The sequence below is a fragment of the Barbatula barbatula genome (assembly GCF_947034865.1).
Source record: "Barbatula barbatula genome assembly, chromosome: 19".
Taxonomy (NCBI): domain Eukaryota; kingdom Metazoa; phylum Chordata; class Actinopteri; order Cypriniformes; family Nemacheilidae; genus Barbatula; species Barbatula barbatula.
The window spans coordinates 20,352,088-20,367,054 of record NC_136782.1 but is presented as its reverse complement, the minus strand read 5'-3'; the positions used below and the strand labels follow the sequence as shown (position 1 = coordinate 20,367,054).

Below are 14,967 nucleotides of genomic sequence, written 5' to 3'. Positions count from 1 at the left end.
CCTTTAAAATAAATTGAAATGCACATTATTTTGTTGAATGAATGTTACTGATGATGTCATTGTGTTTGTGTAAAGCGTGTGATCAGCTGGCTCTGGGTGTGGCCGCAGTATTTGGACCATCTCACAGTTCCTCGGTCAGTGCCGTTCAGTCCATCTGTAACGCTCTAGAGGTTCCTCACATCCAGACTCGATGGAAACACCCGTCTGTGGACAACAAAGACAGCTTCTACATCAACCTGTACCCAGATTACGCCTCCATCAGCCGGGCCGTGCTCGACATCGTTCAGTTTTACAAGTGGAAAGCCGTGACTGTGGTTTATGAAGATGCTACAGGTGGGTTGAGCCATCAGAAATATGGTCTCAGAGATATCTCTCAAAGTTTGCTCTTTAATAGTTCAGAACCTGTGGAATTGTGTTTCAAATATGTTTGAAATGTGTTGCTTACAAAACACAAGTAGACACAAATGAGTATCTTTAGATAGTACGATTGATAGTCGTGTTCTGTAGATACAGTAGAAATCATTTGGTCCACATGTTGATCTCTAACATTTCATATAACGTTCATATCAATATTTCAATACTTCAACCTTTAATATTTTTGCGCTCTGTGAGAAACTATTAAGGTTTAAAATACATTTAATATGTGATAAAGGTTTTCGTCAGTACTTTTCTAAGAAATAATGTTTTCTAAACACATTCACCAGGACAAATTGTACAGATGTTTAAAATGACATACAACGTTTACACGGGAACAGGAACGATCTTTTACATTTTTATATCATTAAAAAGACTCGACAAATTGCATAGAATGCTTTCATTAACATTTGTGCATCATCCATCTAGTCGATGCTTGAAGGTTGTTAGGATTGTTAGAAATCTGTTCTGCATTTGATAACGTTGTCGAGTGTGTATTTGCCCTGAGATCATATCTGGGATGATCTGTTTGCCATTATTATAACAGTCTGCTACTTTATTATTAATACAGTTATTATTATTCTTTTGCAGTATAAGCAGATCAGTTCACAGTTAATCTTCTGCATGAATTTTAGGTTATTTAATCTCATAGGTTTATATTGAATTTGAACTGTTATTGGAAATTTGCTAAATAAAGCGAAAGGTGTTATGTAAACGCTAAACCCATTGTCTTGAAAAGCAGCAAACAAATGCCTTGAAAATAATGATAGTAAAGTTGAATATTGTAGATGAACAGACTGATTCAAGTGCTTCTACAGAATGTGTCATGATATGTTTTTATATTCTATATTTTAAGGGCTGATTCGTCTTCAAGAGCTGATCAAGGCTCCGTCACGATACAGTATCAAGATTAAAATCCGTCAGTTACCGACCGGCAGTAAAGATGCCCGGCCGCTGCTGAAAGAGATGAAGAAGGGAAAAGAGTTCTGTGTGATCTTTGACTGCTCGTATCAGACCGCGGCTGACGTCCTCAAGCAGGTTCTGCAAACATGTTATGTGTGCACATTTGATGATGTATGTCCATGAGGAAAAACACTGATGTTTGTGTGTCTCTGTTTCTCTGCTGTAGCTGTTGTCTATGGGCATGATGACAGAATATTATCATTTCTTCTTCACTACTCTGGTGAGTCTCCGGCACGGTTTCGTCGAGTTTCTCTTGGGTTTTACGTGGCGAGAAATGTTTGCACTGATTTGTCTTTGCAAATTTATATGTTAAAAATCAATTGTTTCTATAGAAAGACCAGAGACGCCAACGCATAATGTATGTCTCCAAATGTACTTTCACAAATTTCATATTGTAATAATTTTCCATTAATTCTACCGTAGTGTCAGTTGAATTAGTTTTTTTATGATTGGCTTATTTTTGCTGCTGTGACTTTAAGATGTTCCATGAAAAATGGAGCAGCAGTCAAACATGTAAAATATAAAAAACAAGTGCCAAAAACAGCAAATCTAGCAGAATCCCAATACAAACCTGAGTGAGAGTAAGTGTTTTTACGCTTCATTTCAGGACCTGTTTGCATTGGACCTGGAGCCGTACCGGTACAGCGGGGTGAACATGACGGGCTTCCGTCTGTTGAACATCGACAGACCTCAGGTGGCGTCAGTGGTGGAGAAATGGTCCATGGAGCGACTGCAGGCTCCGCCCAAACCTGAGACCGGCCTGCTGGACGGAATGATGACAGTCTGTGATCATTTTACACATAACATGAGTCTGTTTATAACTCTTCAAAACAGTGCGATGGCATTTGAATAGCATATGCTAAATAATTCTTTATTAATTTACATATTTGACTGTGTACAGTGTTGACTATTTACAAAAATACTTGTTTCCATTGTAAAATGTAAAAAAAGCGCTCATCCTTTGGAATAGGGACCAATTCTCACTTTTAACAAGTTGTTTATTAGAGTATTAGCTGTTTATTGGGCACGTATGAAGCACATGACCATATTCTACATCTCTAATACCTAAACCTTACGACTATCATAACTATTAATAAGTTGTAGTTAATGGCTTGTTAAAAGTGAGAATTGGACCGTAAATTGAGACATTGCGATACCAATACCAACTTTTTTGTTAGTACTGAACATTTGTATTGGTATTTTTATGTCTCACTGTGCAGTGAAAGAGATAAAGGAGTTTTAATGTTTAGTTTGAGTCGCACTTCTGATATAATTTCTTTCTGTGTTTGTGTCTCTACAGACAGAAGCGGCGTTGATGTATGATGCTGTATATTTGGTTGCCGCTGCGTCTCAGCGAGCGTCTCAGGTCACAGTGAGCTCGCTTCAATGCCACAGACACAAACCCTGGCGCTTCGGCTCACGCTTTATCAGCATGTTCAAAGAGGTAAAAAGACCCGAAGCAAGCTCCAAATGAATTTGCGATTGTTCAGTGTATTGCAAGTGTGATATTTTGAGTCTGTTATAAATAAAGTTATATATAGCTCCAGGAGTAATTGACCTCATTGACATTGTCTCGGTGAGATCATCATACTTGTTTCAGCGTCGTGTTTTGCAGAAAGTTGTGGAGTCAGCGTGAAGGATGAGATCTTTAATGACTTCATCTGAGATCTTCACTCAGAGACTCATTAGAGCATCTTCACTTATTGAATCTTCTCGCCATGGCAACATGCCTGAATATAAAGCCTGAGCAAACATTCATCTTGGATTCATTTAGTTTCAAGCGTCAGTGATGGATATGTGGTGTAATGATGAGAAACTTTAAGATTGAAGTACACTGGAAAAATTTAATTCCTGTTTGTATTTTTGTCTAAATAGACAAATGTCTTGGGATGTTTAGTCTTGTTTTTCTTTCGGTATATGCTTGAAACAAGGATAACAAATTTGCCAGAGGAGTAAGAAAAGAAACATAATTCAAGTTCAATATTAATATACGTTTAATATCACTTCAATGTCATTTTGATTGTTAAGACTTGTCTACACAGTTTGAGCAAGACTAGACACGTGAAAACTGTGATCAAGGTTATCACATTAAAAATGATTATCTAACTTTTCCTAAATGCATGTAAACATATGACTTATGTTGTGTTCCTTAAAAGTGAATATGAACTTGTTTTTTTGCAGTATTTGAGGTCTGAGAAATGACAAAGCATCTTTTCTGTTATTTTGACACGTTTCTCCAGTTTTCATTTTCTGCAAATAAAAACAATATTTTCATTTGCAATTTGGTAGAAATATTGTTAGTAGGCCTAGTTCACAGAATAAAAAAAAAAGAACAATTTATCTAAACCTATAAACGTCAAATCAGAAAAACTGAAAAAAGATGAATGTGGAGTAAAACCTTCTTACGAGCCTGTTGTGATATTGAGGGTCTTATTAGATACATCTTTACATTTTCGACTTCATCGTCTTTTAAAAATGATTAGATTACAAAATACCACATCTTTGTCAAAGTGCTGGTCTCTATAAACTCTCTGGATAGTTAACACATCGCTTTGTGCAGATATAGATGGACGGTAACTAAACCTCCAACTGTGTTTCTTAATGAGAATGTGTGTAACAGTTGGACTTTCGGAGCAATCCACACTAAGCTCTGCTGGATGTCTTTTTTCTGTAATTGAAACCCACTGTACACGTGATGCTATCCAAAGCACAATGTGATGATGGATGGGACGGATAAGCTCAGATTTAGACTAGTAAGTAATGAATAGAAAAAATCTTGAAGCTTTCTGTAAGACCTCTGAATGTGATGATTATGGAATGCTATCCAGACCCTTTAATTCTTAAAACAGCAAATTAAAGACATAATCCGTTGGATTTGTACATCACAGCCTCACATTGTGATATAGTTTGGACAGAGAAAATGTGTTGAATTATTTGCACAAATGAGCTTTTTCATTTGGCTTGTGGTCACAATTTCAGCTCACATTTTCTCTCCATGTAAGGTTGATAGAGTTCACTTCTACAGTAACAGCGGATCTATTGCGTTGGGCATTTCTGGTGATCCTGTGATGGCGCTGTGTGTGATGTATTTCTCTTGAGCCCAAAATCTTTTTGTCACCGGGTAAATGGGGTATTTTAGACAGACTTTACAAAACAGAGAAAAATTATTTAATTTGTGTCAATATTAAAACCACTTAGAGGGATTCAATGGTTTCGTTATTTGTGAAGAGAGAGACTGTTCTGAACTTATATGTGTACTGTATATTGAAATATATTTCATTTTAAAGACATTTCTCTTGCAAGAGTTCCTTACAGAAATGTCTTTGCGATCTTTTAGTTTCTGAAGCGAGCAATTACTTAAGGCAAATCTCATTTGAGCCAATTTGCATTAGTGTCCATTGTTAAATATCCAGTTTTTCCATGTTGGCCATAGCGAGCCCAAATTTATCCGCAGACCTACCATCAGGGCAATAGTCCTGCAACATTAAAAACGCGTAATTTTACAGAATTGTAAAAATTTTGCACTAAAATTGTCCACAATTACAGAAAATACTGCAAATTTGCAAGATAAAAAAACATAAAAATGTGATTTAATAGAGGAAAAAAACTGTTATTTTATCTATTTATTTCTGTTTTTTACAGGATTAGTCTATTTTTGGAATAAGGTAAAAAACATCAAATTACAAAAAAAGGCTGCTATACTTAACAAGAAAATGATATGATCTTACATAATTTTTTTTTTATATTTCTGTCGCCCCAGCTGCCGTAAAGTTTCATTTTTTTATGTATTTTTCTCACAGCGTGCCCTTAAAATCACCTTTAGTACATCCCTCTCGTATCAGGACCACACACCCCAAACCTGTTTCGCACATGCCCCGTGTTCAAATGCAAAGCATACCTGCATCAGGCGACCTCTCTTATGCGTCGGCCTGCTTCGGCCCAAGTGTTACCGTCAAATCAAAAGCAATTGAAACCGAAAGCAGCGAACTGATTGTCTTTTATACGATATCCAGAATAATTCTGTCTTCTTTCCTCCTATAGGCTCAGTGGAATGGACTGACGGGACAGATCATCATAAACAAGACAGACGGACTCAGGAAAGAGTTTGATCTGGATGTCATCAGTCTGAAAGAGGACGGGATAGAAAAGGTCAAAGCAAAACACTATCATGGTCTCATGTGAACCGTTACATCGATCGAGTATCATGTGACGTCTTAACGTGTGAAGTCTTGGCTTTGTTTTCTTTAAAACAGTTAATGGAAGGTGGTCGCTTTAACAAAGTGTGGAAGAAGGTTTGTATCGAATGTCAGAAACGTGACCTTCCCTACATGTGGTGGTACAGTAATGCTATCAAATTGTCATACCATGGTATTTAAGTATATACCTGTACCATGATACTGAATGATCCTTTTCATACGATAGGGTTGCTATGTTCAAAAAGAAATGCCAAACCTAAAAACATAATACCTTATATCATGACCGAAATACCATGGTATCTTTTTGTGGCTTCCCCTCTATTTGAGTTGACTCGTGTATTATTAAACAAATGACCTATTGTTTTTCATACCTTCCGAGTAAAAGAATGGATTAAGCTTCTTAATCGTTTCTTCATGGTTGTAAGGATCTCTTATCATCCTATCTTAAAGCAACATAGTGTGACTTTCCAATGCTCAGAGGCATGCATTTCGAAACATCCCATCATTCTGTCATGAGCTCATGAATGCAGAGAGCTGGTGTGAAAAAGCATCTGTTTATGAGTACATCAATAGCTCTCTTAATGTATATTTTATACGGCTGTTGTGACAGCAGCTATCAGACAGAAGTGACGTAGCGTAGCGAAAGTAAGGAGACGGCCTGACAGAATCATCTCAGAGGAGAGAGTACCGTCACTGTTCACATGGGTGTTTCTTTCTTACTTTTACATGAAAGAATGTCCTGATAAAGAAATGTTGCTGCTCATATACAGTAGAAAACGATATGAAGCTATTTTAACATCATCAGCCTGAATTATAAACGAACGGTCCTTTGTTATACTGTGGTCGATCCCGGTTAACCCCTTAAAGGGATAGTTCACCCAACATTCAAATTCTTTCATCATTTACTCATTCTCATATCAATCTAAACCTGTATGACTTTCTTTCTTATGCAGAACACGAAAGAAGATATTTTGAAGAAACAGTGGTGGTACCCAATGACTTACATTGGTTGTGTGTCCATTGAAATGAGTGGCTGCCGCAGGTGTTCGGGTACCAACATTCTTCAAAATATCTTCTTTTGTGTTCTGCATAAGAAAGTCATACAGGTTTGAAATGACAAGAAGATAAGTCAATGATGACAGAATTTGTATTTTTGGATGAAGTATCCATGCTTCTGTGGTCTAGTTTTCCTTTCGCCTTGTTAGACGAAAGATTGAATTTTTTCCTCTAACATTTTTGACAATACTTACGTTTACATTACTACGAGGCTCTATATCTGTTTAGATCGGCGTGTGGAACTCGAACACAGGCCTTAACCTGACAGACAGCAACAAAGACAAAAATACCAATGTGACGGACTCCATGGCTAACCGGACACTCGTCGTCACAACTATTCTGGTAAGAAATAACACATGAACGGTGCATGAGACAGTCCGCTGAAACTATTTTTATATGCAGGAAAACCCATATGTGATGTATAAGAAGTCTGATAAGCCTCTGTATGGAAACGATCGGTTTGAAGGCTACTGTTTGGACCTGCTGAAAGAGTTATCCAACATCCTGGGCTTTTCCTACGAGGTCAAACTTGTGACTGATGGAAAATACGGAGCTCAGAACGATAAAGGAGAGTGGAATGGCATGGTCAGGGAACTGATAGATCATGTAAGTCACTTTTTATCGAGTACGTTTTTTGGTTTTGTTGAGCATATCTGTAAGCTTAAAATACAGGTGCACAGGTTTGTGTCCAATCCGATGCTTTCTAGAATGTCTAAAACCACCTGCACCTATAGCGATAACAAATCATTCATTTTGAGCCAAACTACATCAGATATCTCACTGGATTTGTTTCCAGGTGGCAGATTTGGCCGTGGCTCCGCTCACCATCACTTACGTGAGAGAGAAAGTCATTGACTTCTCCAAGCCGTTTATGACTTTGGGAATCTCCATTCTCTACCACAAACCTAACGGGACAAATCCAGGTGTGTTCTCGTTCCTGAACCCTCTCTCTCCAGACATCTGGATGTACGTGCTGCTGGCCTGCCTCGGGGTCAGCTGCGTTCTCTTCGTCATTGCCAGGTAACATCCATTTGAACCTTTGGATTCGATTCAGCCACCCATAACTCTTTTGATTGTCATGTAGGATTGCTGGTAATTTGCTTTGGTTTTGCTGCCCAGCGTTTTGGCAAGCGTCTGTGCGTTTGCTGCAGTACGGCCGTGGTTCAGAAATACTTGGCTCTTCTTTTACATCAGTGCAAAGTCATCCACTTTATCTGTTGTGTGCTTTAAAAGTCAAGGTGATGTTAAATGTCAATAATGCACATTCTTGTTCATATTCTCCACATTTCAATGGTGCTCTTTAGTTTCAAGAAAATGATCTTAGTCCTGTCACCTTTGATCACTGGTTTCTTTTTTAGGCATTTCAATGTGCTTATAAACCAAAGCAGTGGATGGGATTGTATGGGTGACAGTGTTTGTCTGTCTGCAGGTTTACACCGTATGAATGGTACAACCCTCATCCCTGCAACCCAGATTCCGATGTTGTCGAGAACAACTTCACTTTAATAAACAGTGTTTGGTTTGGAGTTGGAGCCCTGATGCAGCAAGGTGTGTGATTCTGGTTTACATCAACATTTATAAACACTAACATGTTATAATTCTGTCAAATACTGTATATAATTCTGTGTTACATTTGTGAGGTGTGGGTTTAAATGAAAGACAAACGACAAAAAGCTGAAGGAGAAAGCACCATGATACAAAAAAGTTTCTTTTTTAACTGCTTGAATGTATCTCATGGACAGGATCGGAGTTGATGCCCAAGGCTTTATCCACCAGGATTGTTGGAGGCATCTGGTGGTTCTTCACTCTCATCATCATCTCATCATATACAGCTAACCTGGCTGCGTTTCTCACTGTGGAGAGAATGGACTCGCCTATAGACTCGGCCGATGATCTGGCCAAACAGACCAAGATAGAGTACGGCGCTGTGAGGGACGGCTCCACCATGACCTTCTTTAAGGTTAAACAGCACACCTCTTCCAAAATATATGCTGTTTTAGATATTCTTCATATAAAATACAGAACGTAAAAAAGACATTTGAGCGTTTGTCTTTCCCTTACAAACAACATCATACTAAGTAAAGTGTAAGCTTTGGGTATGTAGTAAGCATACTAACATCAATGTGAATATTACATATTAGTATAATAGAATACTGATATTTGACTTTTTATGAAGTATTTTGATAAAACTTTACGTACTTATTTTGTATTCATTTTTATACTTTCATGTTTTAACTATTACACATTGTCTTTTTAGTTTAGTTTTAAGAAGTGTATTACTAACACGTTTTAATAATAAATATAAATATTGAATAATAAACTTGAATAGCATCTTTTTGTAAGGCTTTTTGTCTTTTCATAGTGAAAACCTGTGTGTCTCTTACAATTTAGCATTAAAATAAAAAAGTTGAAATTGTTAAAGAAGTGTCGCATTTACAAATTGAATAAGGATTAAAGACATTTTAAGACAAATTGATTGTACATACTGTATATCTTTATATTGCATGTGTGTAAATGAAGCCTTTATTTTTATTGTTTCCCAGAAATCAAAAATCTCCACCTATGAGAAGATGTGGGCGTTCATGAGCAGCCGTAAGAACACGGCTCTGGTGAAGAACAACCGCGAGGGGATCCAGCGTGTGTTGACTACTGACTACGCTTTACTGATGGAGTCGACCAGCATTGAATACATCAGTCAGAGAAACTGTAACCTCACACAGATCGGAGGACTCATCGACTCAAAGGGCTACGGCGTGGGCACTCCTATCGGTACGCCAATAACACACTTACACATAAACGGAAGGTTATTTAATCTGAAACATTGATGATGTTCTCGTTTAGGTTCCCCCTACCGAGATAAGGTGACCATCGCTATCCTGCAGTTACAGGAGGAAGGGAAGCTTCACATGATGAAGGAGAAGTGGTGGAGAGGAAACGGTTGTCCCGAGGAGGACAGTAAAGAGGCCAGCGCTCTGGGTGTGGAGAACATCGGAGGAATCTTCATCGTGCTGGCGGCCGGACTCGTCTTGTCGGTGTTCGTGGCGATCGGGGAGTTTATCTATAGGTCCAGGAAGAATCTGGACATTGAGGAGGTGAGCGTGGGACAGTGCGAATGGCACAATAAGTACTGACGTGACGTCTCGGACCCTTGTTTGCCCACCAGGGGATTCTTCATCCTCAATGCATCGAAGCTCAGGCACACGCTGAAGGAACATTGCTTGAGATGTTGTGTGATCACCTCCGCTGAGCTGGGACAAATGTTTTTACCTTTTTATTTCAGGTTTATTTCAGAGCTGAACGAACTATAAGTACAGGCTGTATATCTGTGTCATTGAAATGTTTTGTGAAAGGATTGGACTGCGGTACATAAATGACAGCCGATACTGTATTGTAGATTAGATCATTGTCCCGTAGATTGTAGATTTTAAAGACTTTTTTCTTTACAGACATAGTCCCTCCAAATCTAACTTATATGACGTGTAAATGGGTTTTCATAAAGGTGCTGTGTGCCATCATTTTGGATGTTTAAAAAACGCTCTCCTGTTCTAGTTAATGAACAGCGACTGAATTTACACACTTCACCTTTCAAAGCTTGTCTCGATTGTCTCCACCTTGTTTGAAACTTCTTGGTTTTTGAAGACTGGTATTAAAATTTGTCTTAAAGCTCGATGTTTATCTGAACCCTGTACTTTAACAATAAAATATGTTTGTAATGTAGTTTCATCGTGCATTCATGTGCATTCAGCATCTTCTCTTTGGACCGAGCGGCTGGACAGTGCAGAAGTCTCTGAGTGTTTGCATCAAACCGTGGTTGTGATGACAGTCTGAGGTTTGTGTATTTAGATGAACTCTGGGATTGGGCTTAAAACTGCTTTCATTTTTCTTCACTGGGCATAATCCTCTAACCCTGATTCCTTAATCAAAACGGAGAGTTTTTAATCTGGCGTACAGCAGCGAAGGATTTACAGAACTATGACCTTGTGCCTCAGCGCAGCGGTTTAACTCTCACATCTGCTCTCAACAGTGATGTGTTGAGTTAAATGACACTCTTTGTGTCTTTCTCTTGTGAGGGTGTTCGCAACAATGCTTGTTTGTATAGAAAATCATGAATGTAAATCCTTAAACAACTCTGAAAAGTAAAAGGAAGTAATTGTTTAGAATGATGTTCAGCTATTCTCTGTATGTTTTACATTCGTGCATTTAGCAGACGCAGACACATAATGCAATGTAAAGTGAATTGCATTACATTAAACTACACATTTGTTTCGAAGTATGTGCAATCGCTGGGATCGAACCCACGACCTTGGCATTGTTAGGGCCATGCTCTTACCACTTAACAATCTATTTACATTGCATTTGCAACCATCTGCCTGTGATCCACTACAAACGCTGCCCAATAATTTCATCCACTTAGTCTGCATCTGTTTGTCTATACAGCACCTGTACAAGTAATATTTATATTCAAAGATTTCCTGTGGTTCAGTGGTTAGCGATAGCAATGCCAAAGTCATGGGTTCAATCCTAGGGGATTGCACATAGTCAGAAACAAATGTATATTACAATGCAATGTAAATCGCTTTGGATAAAAGCCTCTGCCAATAAATGTTAAATATGGATAATAATTTTATTTCAGGAGAGGAATTTAGGACCCGAGTGGAATTTTGTCATTTCCCTGTGCATTTTTATTAAAACTGTACCATTCAAATCAAAATATATCTCATCCATCCTTACGTCAATAACATCAGCCATCGTGGCCGTGTTTTAAATCAGAGCAGATTCATTCACTGACACAAAGGGTTCATTGTTCTCACAAAGGGTCGTTTTCTATGGAGGATAAGAAATACATCCAGTGTGAAGCCGGCATTAGACATGTACAAGTCATTACCATCCATTGAGGTTGCTCTGTCGAGGAATGAATTCCACCCTAAAAGACAAGATATCAATACAAAAGTGGGTGAATAGAAACTGAACAGAAAACAATTTATACTAATAAATTAGATGAACATTAGATGAAGTATAACTATAACAATAAACTCTATAAAAACGTCAAATCAAACAGAGCTGAGTATTCTGATAGACCTTGGTATTACAGTATCAAACAAGATAAACTCTGCTTTGCATCACCCGGTCCTTTGCCTCCACATTGTCAAGGAGCATGATGGATTTATGAATCAAACTGTAAATGCAGGCTAATATACCCGCTGCTATGAAATTAATGTTGGACAAAGTGAAAAGCACTGACTGCTTTTGACCGATTCACTTTTGGAACTTTATGTACAGTATGCGAGACTGAGCATCCAAAGCGACTTACAGAGAGTTCAGGGAGCAATAAAGCGATCATCTATAAAGGAGCAATAATACAATAGGTGCTAAGTTACTAGTTTCAACAAAGGCCAGAACAACACCTGTGGAGAGAAAGAGAGAGATAGTTTTCTCATTTGTCTGTTAAGTTTTCACAGAACAGAAGAGATGGGTTTTAAGTAGATTTTTTAATATTGTGAGAGATGTGGTTGACCAGGCCAAATTGGGAAGAATGTTCCACCAGGAAGGAGTTGTGACGGAGAATGAGATCCAGTGATAGTCCTGTAGGCAAACATCAGTGACTTGAATCTGATTGAGAAATATGAACCAGTGAAGAGAGATGAAAAGGGGTGTCACATGAGCACTTTTGGGCTGTTGGAAGATGCTGCTGCGTTTCGAACCAGCTGAAGTGGTTTGATGGCCTTTGGAGGAAGACCAGCAAGGAGAGCACAGCAGTAGTCCAACCTTGAGATCACCAGGGCCTGGATAAGGAGTAGTGCTGCATGCCCAGTGAGATAGGGTCTCACGCCTTTCTATTGTTTGCGATGTGATCATTGAAAGACAGCTGTTCATCAAAAATGGCTCAGAGGTTCCTGGCTGTTTTGTGGAATTGCAAGTTGGATGGTGAGATCGTGTCGCAATGTGGGGTGTGCCGGAGTAGCACAAGTAGTTCTGTCTTGGCCGGGTTCAAGTAGGCGATGCTCTTTCATCCAACCTGAGATGTCATCTAGATAACACGAGCTGCTACAGTGATATCGTCTGGGTGAAATGAGATGTAAATATCTTTACGTCATCACGACGAACATGGGAATCACAAAGTTACGTCGCTGCAACGTTATTTGGTATGTCGCGGCAACGAATATGCTCCGGTCTAGGTACGTCTTCACAACGTTACTGCAGGGAGTGAAATGAAATACTTCAATGCGATATTTGTATTGAATAATAGCTTTATTCTTGTGTGGTAAAGTCATTCACAACTCAATATTCTCATATAAAACAGTTTTCTTTATAATGCAAATCATTAAGAGTCCTTTTTAACAAGGCCTCTCACCAGAGGGTCACAGAAACCAAACAGAGTAAATCAACTCAACAAAAAGAAGAAAACAAAATAAGCTAAATAATATAAACATACAAACATTCCATTCAAATATAACACATTTCATACCTATTGAAATATCTGCTTAGACACAATGACCAGGATTCTCTCCCGCATGAGTTCGGTGTGTCACTTAAATACTTTCGTGTAGGTACCTCTTAAATCTCTGTGGTTAATTGTAAGTATAATGCTTGAAAATGAATAAAAGGAAAAAAAACTCTTAAATCTCTACCTGGTTCCACCCTGCTTAACCAGAGCTTCATTCCACATTATGAAACGCTCTCATCATTACACGGTATATGTCTCCATCAGCTGGTGAAACACTGTCTGCAAATGTTGACATCAGTTTACAGCTGTTGAAACTCTTAAGTCTGAATGAAGTGCATTCTGCTGTAAATAAAACTATCCCCCCACAAATTTAATCACGTTAGATGTTATGAAATTAAAGAAATTAGAATAAAATATAAAGAGTAGCTTAATCCCAAACTTTGGACAGGGAAAGAGATGTTTTAGTTGGTATATGCGGTTTTTGTTTTCATTTTTGTTAATAAATGGTATTAAATACTGTTAACAAGATTTACGGCAATAAAAAGGATAAATATGTAAACACCATAACATCAAAGGTGTAACTTAACCCAACCCATACATTAAATTATAAAACATTGGAGCAATGGCGTGTTGGATGTTATGAAAATAAATACAAATAAATACAAAACTTGAGCGCTAGAAAAATTGAATGTGAGAATTGTACAATATATTGAACTATTTACTGTACATTTACAATCCCTGTGTAAACACAATAATCACAAACCCGTGTTCTGAATTTAAAGTCGCAGTCAAATAATATGACAAGTTTGCCATTCACAAAAAAAATACATAGACAGACGCAAACGTGTCATATTTACTCCCTTAAATTAAAATTCATAAGAAATAACTGACAAAGAAACGTATCGATGGGTTCAGTGTTTCTTCTTGTCTCTGCTAAAATAAAAAAGGTTAATTCAATTAAACAATTCATTTGTAGTCCAAAATAAGAAAGCAATTTATTGCTGGAGTGCCTGCACACACAGTTATTATATTTTTTTGTTTGGTAATTGAAGCTTCCAGATAGATATCCAAATGCATCAGACACATAATTATAAAACGGAGTAGATGATATATACAAATATATACAATTGTATTGTATTTATGGACTCTGTTCTCGGCCACTTGTGATCAACTGAGTAGCCGAGGCAAACCTGACAGGGATTAAAGCACACAGAACAACCGCTGTTAGGCCCTATGTGGGTCTCCAACTTCAGGTCCTTTGACATGGTGGAGCCCAGGTTCCCATCTACCAGACAACCTGAAATCTGCTGAAGCCAACAAACTTCCAGTAACTACCCAAAGAGGCCATTAAAATCATTATATTCAAGGGTGTTTCTGAAAGGTTTTTATTGTGAAACATACAGTATTAGTAATACCATGTGTAAAGCCATCTCTTAAATGCGTCATTTTTGATGTATGAATGCAAAAAAAGTTCCCCTTGATCTTAAAATCTATTATTCTATAGATGTACTTTTAAATGGTTGAAATGACTTTTATATACAAAATATATAATTGTGGCAGCATATTCATTTATTTTATTTGACGACAAAAAGTTTGGACCAAATAAAAAAGCAGCCAAGAAAATGCCCATAGATTACATTTACTTAGACTCAAATGTATAGGGCAATGTTAGTCGCTTTGGATAAAAGCGTCTGCCAAATGCATACATGTAATGTAAATGGTTTGTATTTTCCAAATAATAAATCAAATAATTTGTAACAAATAAGTTACGTTGAGGAACAAAACATTTTGAATAAATGTCTAGAGATTACTATTTAAAAGAAAAGAACTAGCCTTCTATTTACCTTATGTAACATCGTTTTAACTGAATAACAAAACCAGCCTAAAATACGC

The 14,967-nt window shown here is 37.7% G+C and overlaps 1 protein-coding gene across 6 annotated transcripts in view; it reads left to right on the top strand.

The window, feature by feature from the left end:
• The window catches only part of grik1b (glutamate receptor, ionotropic, kainate 1b), a 31,273-nt gene extending 19,937 nt beyond the window's left edge, over positions 1 to 11,336 (top strand). For 3 of the 6 annotated variants that reach the window (XM_079481997.1, XM_079481996.1, XM_079481995.1), the window contains exons 3-16: positions 76 to 333; positions 1,271 to 1,452; positions 1,544 to 1,597; positions 1,985 to 2,158; positions 2,678 to 2,821; positions 5,419 to 5,526; positions 5,631 to 5,669; positions 6,858 to 6,971; positions 7,032 to 7,235; positions 7,426 to 7,649; positions 8,059 to 8,177; positions 8,372 to 8,589; positions 9,173 to 9,398; positions 9,471 to 11,336. In XM_079481997.1, the coding sequence (XP_079338123.1) occupies positions 76 to 333; positions 1,271 to 1,452; positions 1,544 to 1,597; positions 1,985 to 2,158; positions 2,678 to 2,821; positions 5,419 to 5,526; positions 5,631 to 5,669; positions 6,858 to 6,971; positions 7,032 to 7,235; positions 7,426 to 7,649; positions 8,059 to 8,177; positions 8,372 to 8,589; positions 9,173 to 9,398; positions 9,471 to 9,760 (2,354 nt within the window). In that variant the 3' untranslated portion in view covers positions 9,761 to 11,336. The remainder of the gene's footprint in view (positions 1 to 75; positions 334 to 1,270; positions 1,453 to 1,543; positions 1,598 to 1,984; positions 2,159 to 2,677; positions 2,822 to 5,418; positions 5,527 to 5,630; positions 5,670 to 6,857; positions 6,972 to 7,031; positions 7,236 to 7,425; positions 7,650 to 8,058; positions 8,178 to 8,371; positions 8,590 to 9,172; positions 9,399 to 9,470) is intronic. The other 3 variants (XM_079481999.1, XM_079481998.1, XM_079481994.1) reach the window with 1 other exon arrangement.
• Positions 11,337 to 14,967: the final 3,631 nt, after the last annotated feature.